This window comes from Wyeomyia smithii, chromosome 2 (assembly GCF_029784165.1).
Source record: "Wyeomyia smithii strain HCP4-BCI-WySm-NY-G18 chromosome 2, ASM2978416v1, whole genome shotgun sequence".
Lineage (NCBI taxonomy): Eukaryota > Metazoa > Arthropoda > Insecta > Diptera > Culicidae > Wyeomyia > Wyeomyia smithii.
Window position 1 is genome coordinate 252111974 of NC_073695.1, and position 17221 is coordinate 252129194.

The 17221-nt window shown below is 38.7% G+C and overlaps 1 protein-coding gene across 3 annotated transcripts in view; it reads left to right on the plus strand.

The window, feature by feature from the left end:
* LOC129724722 (uncharacterized) overlaps positions 1–16478 on the plus strand; it is a 51529-nt gene extending 35051 nt beyond the window's left edge. For all 3 annotated transcript variants that reach the window (XM_055679855.1, XM_055679853.1, XM_055679854.1), the window contains exons 3-6: positions 137–730; positions 3032–3304; positions 15427–15591; positions 15646–16478. In XM_055679855.1, coding sequence (XP_055535830.1) covers positions 137–730; positions 3032–3304; positions 15427–15591; positions 15646–15924 — 1311 coding nt within the window. In that variant the 3' untranslated portion in view covers positions 15925–16478. The remainder of the gene's footprint in view (positions 1–136; positions 731–3031; positions 3305–15426; positions 15592–15645) is intronic.
* The last annotated feature ends 743 nt before the right edge of the window (positions 16479–17221 follow it).

Genomic DNA, 17221 nt, shown 5'->3' on the forward strand with positions numbered 1-17221 from the left:
CAAAATCGTCCCACTGTGCGAACCCGCTTCATTCCAGCCCAAGGAATGCGAAATTTTCAAGAAATTGTCTTGCGCTGATGGGAGCTCGATTTATTCCATTTCGCTGATGAGCATGATTTTTCCTTTCCGGTCCCAGACCTGCAACAGCTGGTATCGGGCCTTCTACTTGCCGAACGTGTGGTCCAATTTCCTGGTGGAAGACAGAACGCTTTCGAGACTGAAATACAACTACTACTCGGGCTGGCAGCCGGTGCTGGACCCGGCCCGGATGCAATGTTGTCTGATATCCGTCGGGAGTCTGTTCCGGGGGCTAGACTTCCGTCCGGAGTTTTCGTTTAACAATATGTTTCAATTTATGACCACTATATCGTGGGCTATCGAACAGAACCAGAAGGCTATGTTCCCGCGGGAGTGGCTCGGTTGTGGGACCAAAATTAAATCTCTAAATTATATCTTCCCGTGTAACATGGCCTCCAGCGAGGATCCGGAATCGATTAAACTGTTCGGGACGGGTGGTCAGCTACTGGCAGCGCTCAAGAAGCTGATGCTCAACCTGCCGAACCTGCAGACGCTGAAGTTGGTAGATCTAATGCTGGAACGGTACGAGGCAAACCATCTGCTAGACGAGGTTCTGGAAGCGTGCTGCTTGGGCCTGAAGCGGTTACATCTGATCAATTTAACTATGGTACATTGTCCTGTGATGCACATGGGACTGTTTCTGAATTTGCAGGTAAGCTTAGAACAATGTTGTTCATTTCTCGCCAAATTCATCAGCTTCATTCATTGCATGGTAGGGAGACTTACATTTACATGTACATGTTGTTTCAACGACAAAGAAGTTGATTCAATTTCAGTTCCATATGCGAATCAAAGTCCTTCTTGGAAACATTGGCATTTAAAGTTGGGATAAAAAAACCAATTTGTAGAATATGTTGAAATATTATGCCACTGATGGAAGCTAGAACTTACAAATATGATTTACTGGAATTAATTATGCATTCAAACTCGCTGCTACAAAAATGTTAATATATTCAGAATGACAAACAGAGAAGAAAAATCATGACTAGAGTAAGTTCTGGATTACACAGATCTGTTCGACAATAATAATAATCTACAGCTGTTCTACCAAAGCTTTCGAGCCTGATAAAACGTGTAAGAATGATAAGTAAAATTGAGCTTCACAACTTCGTGCCTTCTTTTTCGAACGTGCTTAATTTTTTGTCAGTACCATACTTCAATTTCACCATGAGGGGAGCTGGTAGCCACAAGGTTACAGAGTCCGCCTTGATAAGCAGATGGTCGTGAGTTCGAATCTTTTTTAGAAGCAGGCCATTTTTAATTACCAAAGGACTTAAGCATGGGTTAATTCTCAGGCTCCTCATCACCACTCTCTAGAATTCACCTAGCAATAGAGAACATTTATATGCTTCTAAAATAACTTCGCTCTCTTGCATCGATAGAACCGCGATACACACATACCCTCCAATCCGTTCTTGTAATGAAATAACATTTGTACGTCTCTGGGATTGGGTTCTTTGGGTAGACGAACGCGCGCGTCGTCGCTCTCTCGCAGTCGAATCGCGATACTACAGACGGTGAAATTTCGAAAAGGAATGCGACAAACACACTAACAGAAATCTCCTCCATACCCGTGATGCTTGTAGAGTGTGCAGGAGTATATCCGGCTCTCTAGTAGCAACAAGTATCGAACTAACTTTCCTTTCCTTCCTTCCTTTGATCTACGTTCTGGACCGGCAGGCGTCGGTACTGATCAGCATGCAAGGGATCATTGGAGATGCACATCGAATAGCTAAAAAAATTCCAAGCAATAATTGATAAATTCCATGTGCAATTCCGGTCGATCCTGGTCAGTAACGAAGTGGCAACCGGTGGTGATCAATCAAGCTCAAGCTCAAGCTCAAGTACCATACTTCAATTTCACCATGTTAACTTTAATTTAAGTTTTCATTTCATTGATAAAGTTTGCCTTTTAATATTTTGTTGTTAGATTTCCTAATTATTTTTGAATCTAGAAGAGTTTGGTAGGAGTAATTCAACAATATTATTAACACATAATCAGATCACGAAAAGCCATTAAGCGCTGCTAGGTTCCACCTGAGAGTAAAGACGATAACATCATTTACCTACGTTACATAAGCGGATATTGAAAATCAATAACGCACCCGGAGCTGATGAATATGATGGCTCTCTTCGGCTTAAGGTGCAACTTCTCGAAGCGATTATGTAGATGGAACGGAGATGCTCGGATGTCTCAATATATTCGCAAGTGGGTGAGCCCTCCCACTGCTTAAAGGATCACTTGCAACACAGTCACGCGAACGCTGGCAGCTGATGGGCCCAACTTGGTGTGGTCTGATGTGAAACAGATGATTCCTCATAATTGCACTTCCTCGCTCTCCTAGCTTAGTGCTTATCCCAAGCTGCGGAGAGCTTGAATGCAAGACAGTTGGAATTATTCGAAAGGACATTATCGTCGTACGGGAGAATCCGGCATACTTATATATATTCTATGAACGGACGTTCGATGACACACGAAAGATGACGATGGGGATACTGTACTTTAGAGATAGTCAGTCTAACCGACACATTTATATGCAGAGAAGCAGTACTACAGTTGCCAGTAACCGTTTCTTAGCCGTGTGCTTCACATCGTTCAATGTGTTGACAGTGAATATATTAGCATACATGAATTTGCATACTGTGGGAGCTTTATCACGTTACGCCAATCGATTCTTGTACGGTCCACAGCCGTTGTTGAAACATTGGTGAAAGATAATTTGACACTGATGAAGTAGGTCAAGGGATTTGAATTACGTGTGTAGCTTTTTGTAAATGGTTTGAGAGAGTTTTACAGTTAAATATACTCAGTCAACATTGAATCAGTTATTATGCCAAAGTTATTTTGCCAACCATCGCAAATCCCCATTAATCATACACTCGCCTTCTATGACATTCATAGTTTTTTTTTTCGCTGGCATCCAAAAGTATCACTTTTTCTGCCCTGCTGCAGGTCCTGGTGGTTTCGCCGCAGAACATCGACGACGACATCCTGACGCTGCTGGCCGACTCCAAGGTGCGACACCTGTACCTGTTCCAGAATCGCTACACACCGGCAGCGATATCGATCAGCCCCTGCACGGCCAAGGGCTGGCGGCTGCTCCGCCGAGATAATCCGAATTTACGGGTGCATCTACGCGTCGAGTCAACAAACAGCGGTGGCGAGATTCTGCTGCAGCCGGCAGCTCCGGTGCATAGTATGATTTATCAGACGACGAAAACAATGGTGAGTGTGCTGTTTGGATTGTCGAGTGCTGGATGTGAGCGGGAGACTAATCTTTTGACTGAAGGGATCACTTTGCTTGGCTTTGGGCTTTACTGTTCAAAAGCTTGCAGCTTTGCAGTTACGGGACTGGAATAGCAGCTATCGATTTGGCTGTTTGTTTTCAACTAACGACCATGCAATGTTACCTGTGATTTCGGAAGCGTACAGAAATGTTATAATGATCCAATGATATATTATGCCTATGTTGTTTTCGTGGCTACAAATGATTATCAAATTTCATAATTATCTCAAAATGACTGGTCATTAGGTTGCTTACCATGCGCATGCATATCGGCTTGCATACAATGGAGGCGCATGGCATTCCGTTTAAAATCAATCTTAAAGTTGCACTCTATGCAAATTCAGAAAAGATCACATCATAATTGAACAATTTGAGTATTTTTGGATGAAATTATAGGTAGCAGGTAAAATACATGTGTTTGTCTAGATGTATTTCTCTCTTAGTCATGTTTATTAAAACAATAACAACCTCCTATTATAATTAATGTTCACTACTGTGGAAAGTTCAACGCTATGCTGGACTGAAAAATGAAAGCATTTTACTCTCAGTTGTTAAAAATACAAAAATAGTTTATCCGCAGTTTATCCGCCAAAACTGTTAATTTGTGATTAAACCTAGCAAACACCATTAGAAATCAGCAAAATTGTTATCTAGACATTTGCCGTACGAATACTTTTATGAATCCTGTGCGACTGAACCGTTGAATTAATAGCAATGGCACAGGATTGAACAATGCTTACCGACAACTCATTCATAAAAATGAAAAAATATAAGTGACAAATAAAAAAAATGAATAAAATACGGTACGACACAATTTTCAGGCACAGGAAATGACCACGTGGTCTTTTTTCCTCACATATATTTTATTGTTGCCACGAAGTCAAGTATGAAGCTTTTGCATTTTAGAAATATAGAATGTACTGAAAGTTTAATAATAAAAATGTAAAAATTTAAGTGAATTTTTGGCACTTGACAAATGGAAAGCGCAAGTGGTTACAGTCAGGCTTCCGAATACACCAACTCTTTTATCATTTCGCCTGATGAAATAATATGCCAGAGCGATCAAGTTAGCTGATGAAAATATCGCAATCGTTCGTTGAGGAAAACTGTTTGGTGCTCAATGTCCTACTGTGCTGTTCAACAGCGTTAATCCTAGGTTCGCTATCATATATAGGGGTACTGGGGGTAAGCCTCCCCAGCTGGTCTCGGGGTACGATGGTGGCCTAACAAGCCAGTTGTCGTAGGTTCGAGTCTCGGCTCAGGAGAGACTGTTAGTGTCAGTAGAATCGTAGCGCTAGCCCTGCAATTGGCCTGTACACTTAACAGTTGGCTGCGAAGTCTGTGTATAGTAAACAGAAGGTCAAGTTCCGAATCGGAATGTAGCACCAAGGCTTTGCTTTTTTACTGGGGGTAAGCCCGGCCCCCTAAGGAAAATGATTCTTTAGTAGCACTTGAGGGCGAGTATTGTTATATTTCTTTCACAGAATCATTGCCCAGATTGTTTTCTACAAGATATGAAGGTTTTCAGTACTTCCAAACTGTTATTTTACAAGGAATAGTGAAGTTTTGAAACTAAGATAAAAACGACGTTTAGCAATCAGTGCGGGTGAAACCGGCACCCTTTGGGGGTAACACCGGCACCTAAGTTTGTTCATGAATTAGCTCGAATTAACTGAACCAATTTGAATTCGGAAACCGCCGAATGAGAGATCTTACATTTCTGTATGTTACTGTTAAATTTGGTTGTTGTCGGTTAGCTGGTTCTGGGCAGATTGTCGGAACAAGTTCCGGTGAACATTATGTATACTGCCGTTCCAAGCATAGTTGTCCCAGCCATAGTTCCCATAGTTTGTTTAGAACATGGGACTACTATGATTGGAACGGCAGTATGAACAATGAAAGAATTTGATACTCGGCAAGCCTATCATGTGGCACTTAAAATCATATTATTAACTAGTTTCATTGAAGCCAGGAACAAACTGACCACACCGGAGCATATTTCAAATACCACCGGGAAAGCCGTCAGTTTTGTGACTTGATTCAGTACATTAAGTACCTCTAATAACTCTTGGAATCATTCATAAATCACAGATGAGCTTGAGTGCATGGTTATAAGTCGATTAATTAATTTATTTATCAGCGAGACATCGTAAATATATGAGAAATATGTGTCAGTAACATCCAACTAGCCTCAGACCATGTCGGGCTTACCCCACACACTGGGTGATGGTGTTACCCCGACAGCACACATTTTTTTATAGTATTTCTACAAATTTATCGCTTCAAATTACCTCATATCGAATTCCTGTGATTGCTAACAATACAGGCAATAAATTGTAGAGCAACGAAAAATTATTTTAGTCTTTTCAAATGAATAAAAACTTAAGTTCCACTCACGAAAAATTACATCCGCTTACGCATCAGCTGCAGTAGCGTATGTTTTGTCTATTATTTTGACGTTTGACGTTTCACGGTGGCTTCGATGTGTCTTAAAATGTCTAAAATATTAAATACCAACACTTCACATATTCCAAAACACAGTTAATTAGCGTTTTCTAGTAAAATCCTAGGGGTCCTTCTATTTTGTATGGAGAAGGGGTCATTGCGCCGTGTGTGTATTTGGGCCTTAAGGAAATTAGCGTCCGTGTGGCCGCACCTTAAGTATCGTTTTTTCTGTGCACCATGAATCACAGTGCTCTTTTTGCATTGCGTTTATAAAAGTGCGTGGTTGTGAAAATGGCTACCTTTGATTTTTTTTTCTTAAGAGCTGTTTCAAATCAAGCAAAACTATGTGTTGGATGCATATGCAACACGTGTTTACTGCCTACTGGTATCAAGAGCAATATTTTACATCTACACATTTAAATGAAGAGGAGTATTCAGAAGCCTGGAGGGGGGGCTTGGCCAAAAGACCACGAAAGACCACCGAGGGGTACAAGGGGTATAAAAAGTGATCAAAACATGACCACGTGGTTTAGGAACGGCCCCTTATGGCATTTACGGCATCGAAACTAATAGAAACTTTGGAAAAATGAGCTCAAGATTAACGAAACGAAAAAATCTAGTTCTGATTCTGTTCCGGCTCTATTTCGAAGTCCGCTCTAGGATCTTATACAAAGTCTGGAAACAAAAGAGGTCAGTTATTAAAAAGCAAAATGTCTACAAACAGGCTTGTTGTTTCTCCTCAGAGAGGCTATAGGAGAATATCTTTCACTGCGAAAACAACTACTCTCACACGCAGCAAGTGTGTTGATTTTTTGTGAGCGGCAGAAACACAGCACAATATTAAGTTGTTTGGTGCGAAAAATTGTTACACGCAGCGCTCATGCTGGACAAGAGGAGAGCAGTGAATATTTACTCTGCTCTTCCCATAATTGAGGAGAATAACAAACCTGCCCACCAATTAGGTTTAAGTTGGTTTATTTGACACGGCACGATACTACCTGCCCACCAATGCACATTGGGAAAAAATTAACCGAAATTCCCACTAATTAGAGGCGCTGGGCTGGCAACCTAAAATATAGCATTGCTTATGTAAAATTGGTCAATAAATCGATTGGTGATATTTTCGTTCTGTGCAGGGCACGGGAAAGGGTCTATATTTCCAAAAATACGCAAAAATAGGGTGAAAATCGGCAAAATAGACCATATTCCGTGCACTGCCCAAAATGAAATCATCATCAATCGATTTGTTGACCAATTTTAGATAAGAAATTCTGTATTTCTGTGAAATTGTCGTATACCAACTCTTTTGTACGGCACCGTAAACTATAAACAAAACAAATTTCGATTCAAACCACTGACCCGCGCAAGTAAGTTCCGTTACTTACTCAAAGCCTTATGCCTAAGCGTTACAGCACACTCGCTACCAGGCCTTGCTGAGTGTACCGCAACGCTTGGTGCCTGATTTGCTCTGTCAGCTACTGTGCTAACCATGATGCAATGTAATCTGGTTTTGTAATATTCGCGTTGACGGCGTTTCTGATACTTGTTTAGTTTTTGCAGGCGAACAAGAATGAAGGAAATATTTTTGCTCATCACGCATATTTTGATAATTACATATGCAAGTTCGCGTAGATGCGAACAGCCTTTGAAATCTCTTTTGAAACCGTCAACGCGAAACGCTATAATATCAATCTTTACTAGTAGCCAAGCTATGCCAGCTGCATTATTTAGGCAAAGCAAACGACATCCCACAACACCCGAGAGCAATTTCATTCTATAAAGGATTCGTTCGGAACCACAATTAGATTTCAAATTTTTACTCCGTCGAGAACTGAGCAGCTAAAATCTGTGCTCATTCAATCGAAGATGTGTAAAGGTGCCGCCACACGGACGCTAATTCTCTTAGTTTCTAAGTCATAGTACCGCAACGCTTGGTGCCTGATTCATACAGCACGCAAAATGCAGCGTTGCAATTTTAATGCTCGTCTCTCCAGCTGTTTTCCAGTAGGGGCCTAAGCTAACCACACGTGTAAATACACACATAGAATTGAATATTTTGGCAATTGCATTTGCCTATAAAAGCAAATTATTTTTAATAAAGACAATGATTTAATCAATGAGCATTTTGCAGCGACTGGTCTATTCCAGTTCGTCTCACCGGAATAGCTTTTAACGCAAAGAGGTTTTATCATTGCGAACGGTTTGACTTTCGTCAACTCCGTCGCCGCTACGAAAAGAAACCCCAAAGTTCCGCCGGTTAGTTATTCATTCAAAAGCTCAGTAAGTAAAGAATACAGTGCGGTAAAGATATTAAAAAATAATTAATGAAATATAAATATATCACAATTGATGCTAAACAAATTTTAGCATTTCATTGATTCGCATAGTGTTGCAGATACTGAAGATTTGATTTGACATGCAAGGTTGGCGTTAAATTAAATTTATTTCAAAGTTATTATAAATAACCCAATTTCGAAAAGTTAGAGTGTGGTATACACTACACGACCCACTGGTTGACGTAGACCTGCGTAAATTATTATTTATCGAACTTTTCAACATATATAATGTGGTGGTTTTGAAAAGGACTGCTTTAATTGTTCTTGTGAACGAAAGTGGTAAATAGCTGCTTCCACTGACTAAAACAAATGACTGCTGATTGTCCTCCTCTCAAAGCCGGCAGAACGAAAAAAAATCTTTCTACGTTTTGCGGAACTGGGAAAATGACGTAACATTAAAGAATGGTTTTTCGTTTGTCAGCTGGTTAACTAAAATAATATTTAAAAAATGGCTTTATCCCTTATATAAACCTGTGTCAAATTTTCCAACGTGCTAGAAACCTTCTTCGAGATTGATAACTCATAAACTGTTCAACAAATAAGCATAACTTAGTCATGTCAGTCAGGGTTGATATTTGTTGCCACTCTTGAGTGAAAGTGAAAAAAAGCATCCATAAACGTCATTTTTTTACAATCCTTTCAGAGTTCTCCCTTCTCGCTTTTTGCATGGAAGTGAACTGTCAAAACACCTCATTATATTTCATGCGATGGAAGCAAGACAACAAAATCAGTTTATCAGTTAACGAAGATTGTCAAGGCATCGGTCAGTGTCAATGAAGAAGTGTTTCAGTGAGGTTCATTTTGGTTGAGTGGACTGTTTGATTTGTCGTCAAATTTTATTCCATAACCGTGAACGATGCACGCGATCTATTTCATCTGAGTATAACAACACGTTACTAGGACGAAAATCTAGTATATCTGAAAGAGCACTACGATCATTGAAAGTGAAAATTGAAAATGATTGGCTGTAATTTTCGAAGAATTTTGCTGGGGAAAATGACTTTTATCAGTACTGATGTCAGTAGTTCAGGAAGCACCGTTTACGTAAACAAAGAAATCGTCATTTTGTAGCGAAAGAATAACAACAATATTTTTAATTCAACCTAAAACCACCTAGGCAAGAAAAGCCATAAATTAAAAGGATCTCATCAAAATTCAGCCTTACGTATGTTAATACCTAAAAATTGCTAAAGAAAAAATTAAACCAAAGCAGAAATTAACGAAATATAGCTGAAAGTTGTTTCAACCCAAAGCAATCATAAAAGCGGTAGAAATTGTCCAAAAATAGACAAAAGTAAGCTAAAAATTGAAAATAAAAACCTTTAATTGTAGAAAAAACTGTCTGAGAGTAAATTGTAGGTAACCAGCAATGCTTTGCCAAAAATATACACCGTAAAAAATCCTTAAAAATAAATTAATACAAAATTTTAATTTACAAAAATATCATTTTCCACATAGATATCTGAAGTTATAACAGAACATTTGGTAAAAAGTCTACGACGAAGAAATGAATGACTCATTTTTTATTGAAGATTATGTAAAAAACAGTTCCAACATTTATCAAAATATTTGTTTTCGAACGATTTCAAATGTTGGAATTGTTTTAAAAAACTGAACCTTCAATAAAAAGTTTATTGTTTTTTTATTTCGCTTTTTTAAGGAGATTTTCAGCTTCGGCTGGTTCATCTCCGAGGAAGTTTGTCTTTCTTTTCTCTATCCAGGACTTTCTACCAAAAGTTTGGTTAGAACTTCAGGTTTCATGAACAACCCAAGTAACCAAAAGTTCGGATAAAAGTAGAATTTATAGACTAATCAGCCAATCTAACGATCATGAATAGAATTCTATTCAGCTCAATTTTTAAGTAACTAACCGTACTTTCAAGTTCGCATTTGTTGAATAAACTTCGAGTAGTATGCAAAGCAGCTTTTAAACCGAACTAGAAAGTTCACATTAAGTTCGGTTAGGTCGCTGAACAGAGCGCTATTCAGCTTGAAAAGAAAACTTCAAAATACTTAAAATAAAAATCAATTTGCAATTTTCCAATTCCCTCACTCATCATTCGTGTTGCTTCATCAATCCCATGATAATCATTAACTGCAGAAATTTAGATCAGAAGAATAATGTCTGGCTTCATTTATTATTAAATTTCATAATTTTTTTGCAACTTACTACACAAGCTTCGAACTGGAGTCTTCCCTCTTTAAAGCCTAGATTCATACCACTGCTCCGTTCCCGCTATATGAGATCAGCATCGATTTTACTCGATGTGCTGATTTCTCTTCATTACCTACACGTTCATAGCTAGGAAAATACCGGGTCTCTCTTTCAGCTTGAAAGTTCAGATAAAGTACAGGCAGAACCTCATGCGAACTAGGAAGTTCAGAAAAGGCTGACGCGGAACTTTTTCTGAACTTTCAAGTTCAGAAGAAGCACGCGCGGAACGCAATGTGAACTTAAGTCTGACAGTTCTCTAGTTTGTTTTGATTTTGCTGCAGTTCGTTGGTAATGTAATTGAAAAACGTTGTGTACGCAATATTTTCCTTCCAAATGTTTACTGAAATTTTATTCTGGTAAGCAGTATATACAAAATATGATAAATGTTCAAAATCAGCGAAAACTTTTTCGGTCAATAGATATGCTGTGTGCCGCAGTCGAAACAACCAACGCCTTGGAAAACAGGGAGCTCTCGGTGGTGTCCGAGAAATGGATTCGGACCTCCAAAACCGGCAACATCATGCTGTGGCCTACATAAAAACACCCAAGATTTGGGCAGATTGCTCAGGGATGAAAGCATCACGCACAGCAAATGTCTAACGGGAATTCACAGCTTACATCATTTTTTCTTTTGACCTGCACATTCATGGGTATCTGAATTCATAATTGATTTCCTGTAAGGTAACAATAGTGTTTAGATAGAGAAATCTTTAAGCACCCTAATATTACCTATTGGAATCATAGCTTTGTTTTCTTTTTGCCATTAATTTAGATAATAAAATTCCGGTGATAATAAAATAGACCACATTTTTTAATGTTTTTGAAAAAATCATTTTTCATCACTAATCCTGAAGCAAACTTCACTTTCGCCAAAGTAGAGTAAAGCACGAGTCAGAACTTAAAATGAACTTTGAAGTGGAAATGAGGTACGATATAGACTTCTCCTGAACTTTCGTGCTGATTAAAGGTACGGATAAAATGCTAACCGAACTTTAATTTCCGGCGGCTTTAAGGTTCACGTGTGAACTTTGTGTGAACTTCAAGGTTCCAATGAAGAGGAGCAAGCAGCTTCTCCTGAACCTTCGTGCTGATTAGAAGTACGGATAAAATGCTAACCGAACGTGAATTCTAAGGGTTTTGAAGTTCACGTGTGAACTTTAAAGTTCCAATGAAGAGTAGTAAGCAGCTTCTACTGAACTTTCGTGGTTAACCAAAGAGCTAAAATGCTTGAATAAAATCTATACCAGAATTCTTACGTCCGGTTATAAACTTAGTCTTGAATCTGATAAAATTCCTCTATCGGTGATAAATACTTAGTTTGCTTAGCCAAACACGTGTGCAGGACTTAATTCAAACGAAAATGGACATATATTCAGAGCATTTGGCATGGGAACACTCGAAAGCAAGCTTAAGTTTAAACTTTAAAAGCCTGATTAAACAACAAAAAAATATAGCTCCTACCGCGGCTTAAAAAACATGAAAGTAAAACAATATCAATTAAAACAACCTTACCTCTATGATCATCCAAATTCAGGCAAAAATACCATAAAACGTAAAAACGCGAAAGGCCACTACAGAAATTAATTCCATTAATTCCATTAATTGAAAGAAAACACGCTAGAAGGTGCAGAACAACACCTCTAAAACCAGAAAGAACAGCTGAAAGAAGTTAAAAATTAGTATCTAGGGATCATCCACATTCCACGTGGACAGATTTTTGACGATTTTGACCCCCCCCCCTCCCCCTCCGTGGACAACTGCTTATATAAATTCTAAATATTTTGTATGGACCGTGGACATTACACAGACCCTCCCCCTCTACCCCCAAAGCTGTCTACGTGGTCTCCTAATAACTTAAAAAGTTACTATAAACCAGAAAAAATAAACTATATCAAACTTGATTTGAAATGAATAGACACTCTTCTGAATGTGGCTCGAAACATCCGAAAACACTTCGAAAATATAGCTAAAAGTTGGTGAGACATAAGTTTTAGCTCACAGCTTAGTTAAAAGTGCCTTAAACAGTTGAAAAAAAGTTATGTCTGAAGAACCTTCTTAAAAAAACGGAAAGGGCACAAAAGGAATGTTACCACATTTATTCCATGGTATAACTGACAGCGTCTCTAAAACCAGAATACCTGAAAAAAATATTACAGAATTTCCTGTTTTTGTAAAAAAATATCGTATTCATGTGGACATCATCTTTAACACCTCCCCCTCCCGTGAACAAACGTAAAAATTTACGTGCCCCCTACCTTTCCCCTAAGATATCCACGTTGAATACCACAGTTTTACCACAGATTTTTTTCTCTCGGTATACTTTAAATCACATGAGATGCATTCCTTGGCATAAATTAAAACGAAACAAAACATTTCTGTGAAGGTCGATGTGAAGAGCCAACTCGTGTTTTTATGCAAGACTTTGCTGTTGTCCAAATTCAATAAAGATAAAGTATAAGCATCATCAAATAAATGAATAATTTACAACTTCTGTAATATTTTTAAGATTAACAGAAGTGAACTTTCCATCTCCCGCCGTCCCGTCGGGATGCGGTATATTCTTTCAAATATGTATCATATTTCCAGTTCGCTTATTTTTCGCTTTCCCTGCTGCACACATTTTCTGCTTAAGGAACTTGAATGTTAACGGGTAAAAGCCGTTGTTAAAATATAAATTTAGTTCGAAGAATGGTCTTTCCATGCAACTTATATTTTATAGGCACAAATTTTCGGAAGTAAAACAACAGACGAAAAAGATTTTTACCATTCCAGTACAGATGAAAAGGCGGTAACGTTTAACTCGAGTTTCACTCATAATACCTCTGAGTAAAAGTGTTCTTCGTGTAATGTTTTCTCAGGAACACGATGAAGTTACGAAATTTGAAATAAAAATATACTCATTTGCCGAAAAATGCAAATTTGAGTGCTTCTTGTCAAGTCGAAAACGCGTAAAGTCTTCGGAGACTTAAATGAAGTTTTCCCGAAAGCAAACGTAGAAGCAACGAACCCGGCGAGCAATTACTCTGCGGTCTTTTGACGCACTTCCGAACCTGCTCAATGCACCCAAAATTCACAGAAATGATTGAAAAAATTTAACCTCTCATATTCTACTAGTTTGACCACATCACACTGTTTGCTTCTATTCATTGTGCTTTTGCAAACATAATTGAAAGAAATAAGATTGTTGGCATAAAATGGCACAAGGGGGTGGTTTCCATGGAGCCAAGGAAGTCTAATCGGCACCAAAGATGCATAGTTACCTCATACGAATAGTTCAACAACAAGAATCGTTAAGTAAGCGTCACTTTTGTACGAACAACCGTTGTGATTGATCCTTTTCAAAATAAAAAACTTTGGTGTCTACTGCAGCGTTTTATTGTATCATGTTTAGTTTCGACTTTACACCTTAGAAATTTCGCCACCAAAAAATTACTCCTGTGTTTACTAGGTTTGGCCTTAGTGCTCAAACTCAAAAAAAAAAATGAAGATTATAACTTTTCACCCAATTTTCGAACCAAATTTCTATTTTTAACAACGGCTTTTACCCGTTAACTTTCAAGTTCAATAAGCAGACAATGTGTGCAGCAGGGAAAGCGAAAAATAAGCGAACTGGAAATATGATACAGATTTGGAAAAATATACCGCATCCCGATTTCACCCATTCCTGTAAATATTGGTGCCGCTAGACAGATGACTTTTTCAGAGACTTAAATGAGTTTTCACGTACACATAACCTTAAAACAACGAACGAGGAATTACTATGCGACACTCTGACGCACTTTGACGCACTTCTGCATACACTAGAGGCTCCAAAATTCATATGAATTGTGAAAAAGCTATAATCTTTCCAGAGCAACTATTTTGAGCTTTGGGCCGCATATTTTTTTCTCTTTCGTCGACCAGTGTTCGAAAATTATGAAAATTACGAAATTCAGGTAATAAATTGAAGTAAAATCATTCAAAACTGCAAGTCCCATTACGCGAAATTTCAAATGACTTTTAGCAAAGATACAGCCAGTTCGACATAACTATAATTTCGAGAAATTTCGAGTTTTTTGGAATTATACGAATTTTTTTAAAAAAACCTCGCACAAGCTGTTCTGGTCTAGTAGTCAAATTAAATAATTGCAAAGCAAATATTTGCTATTAGCAATACATATAAACGTGATAGCAGACTTTTTCAGGAAATGTTTTAAGGTTTTTTGGAAACAATTTTAAGCTAGTAAATTTTTCTGAAGGGATCTCCAACATTTTTGATATGATGCATCAACGAGAATAAATTTCAAAGGTCTACGTGAACTAATTCACGTTTATTTGTGGAATAGCCAAATTCTCTTGCATTTCTAATCTTTTTGAAATCATTCTCAACGGAAAATTATATCTCCAAATTAAAATCCGAGTAACAAGCAGCTCATCGTTTCAGAGGTCAGAGCGACCAAAAAGTTCCTTTCATTAACTAAGGCAAACAAACTATTTGATTGCATCGGCACTCGGAATTCCATCAGGATTTTTTCAGTTTCCATCAAGTCGCTTTTGATGTTCCTCAAAGCTCTCATCTAGGACCTTTTCTTTTTATTTTGTACGTAAAAAATTCATTCTAAGGAAACTAAGAGTTTTAATCACGAAAAAATGAAATCATTCTTCAATCTACATCTTTGCACAAAAGAGACTATTTTACTTATACATACTTCTACTAGTCCACATCTGTTGACAAAATCAATGAATTTTATATAATGCAACCTACCTGTAAGCTTCCAAACTGAAGAGGCCCTGCGTAGGCTTTCGGTGTCCACTCTCATAGATCCTAAAATGCAATGCCTCTAGCGCCATCCGAATACACTAGCCAAACGCCTGGAACGAGAGATTTATGCATCCAAAATCGGTAATCAGTAATTTCATGCTACCAGCCAGGCAGCCACTATATTTGCTCAGCGAGCCCATGTGTCACCACTACGAACGAGGCAGGGCGTTTCCTGATTGTTGCCTCACGCTGGCTTAGCGTGTGTATGCCCTGGTAACTACATTTCGACAATTTGATTAAAATGTTTGGTTTTCATTATTACAGATTGCTTCGGATAAGCTACTGGCCGCAGTTGACGCGTACAAATTTTCGCTGGCAGTGTACGGATATGAGATGCTACCGGATTTTGCCAGTCCGGTTGAGTTTCAGGACCGAGTGGACAGCCTGCTGGTGCTAATGGCACGCTCATGTCCCGAGCTGACGGTGTTGGTAAGTTGTGCATCGTTGTTTGAATGAGTAAACACTGAAATGATTTGTATGCAGATGATTCGGGAAAGAATTTCGACGGCCACGGTATTGCTAATCGCCCGGTCCGCCCAAAACCTACGGCATCTGGTCGTTCGACGCAACCAGCTTATCGAAGGCTGTGACTGGCCAAGAAACCCAGAGTGGAGTGATGAATTCTACCAGTGGCTTCTGATGGCATCTCGCACCATTGCGGCCACTGAAAAGGAAATCTCCCAGATACTGGAAACAAACTGGAAAGCCCTTAGCGATGAACACTACGCGATGACTTCCTTGACCAAGCACGTGAACCACTAAAAACGACAACGATTATGATGACAGCAGTCCATTCAGCCACAACACCACAGAACCGGTCGGATGCACACAGGGCTCTTTTAATTAAGTCAAGATAATCGAACAATTACTCCATTACTGAAAGCCGGCTAGGGAAATGGCCTTTGCTTTCCGACGGAAAAGTGCCCCTTAAAACACAAAGGCACTTCGGTGGTGTCTCTTCGTTTCTCCTCTGTCTTGGAATTTCTCCAATCATTATTATCTGCCCCATCATAATGATGTTGCCTTCCTTTCGTCGTTTCCCGGAGGACTATTTTGTACTATGATGTGGCTTCATGAAGCTTCGCAACCCCCTATGTATAGCATACTGACTTTGCGTACGAATTTTCACCGGATTATCGCAGCTCGGGCAGGTGTATACAGCCAAGCAGCCACCGAGCAGTCGTAACATAAAACTGCAGTTAGTGCAAACGGGAAGATAGCCGTGAAAGCAGGGCGGTTTATTCAAAAGATAAAATTGTAGGGGTTTTAATAGTTGTTATGCAAAAAATTTGATTCGCAGAGAAGTGTTACTGGAAGGTTGTGATAGTTGTATATCTTCGGTTAATATAGATGCCATGATATTTTGTTATTAGTTTGGTATAACTGTCCGAAATTCAGACGAGAATGATAACTACTTTTAAGAACAATTTTTGAGATGATTTTAAAAATTAAATTAAACTACATTTTTTCAACGTGAAAAGTGCGTTCATTTTTGAAATGGCTATAAAATAATCCGCAAAATGGAAACTGACTTCTTGAACAATTTGGGACTCGAAACAATAAAATTCAATGCCTGATAAAATACAAGATAACATCTCATGGTACGGCAAAGCAACTCGAACGCAAATTATATAATTTTCTGGTATGCGCATTATAATCCACTAATCCTGCCCGCGTGTGACCCTTTTCCACGAGACAGCTTCCGCTTCGCTGAGCTTGAGCTTCCCATTAAGTTTGTGCAAAAAACTTTTCTCCCTCTGTCTGGCTGTCGCATAGAGTGACAACTTAATTCATACTTTCCAGCACTGACCATCGGTTCTTTGTTCCAAAGTGGTTCCACTCCGTTTTAATAAAATAACACTTTTCTCGAAGCAGTTTTGAAATAATTTATTAATGGGGAAAAGCTGTATATCTACTATTATGACACACAAAAACATCGGAAAGAAAGTGCATCACCTATTGGGGTTAATCGCTGTCAGGTTAAAGGTTAACAATAGCAGTTCTGTGTGACACGAACCCACTACGGCATCAATCAAACATATCATAATAAAGCACCAAG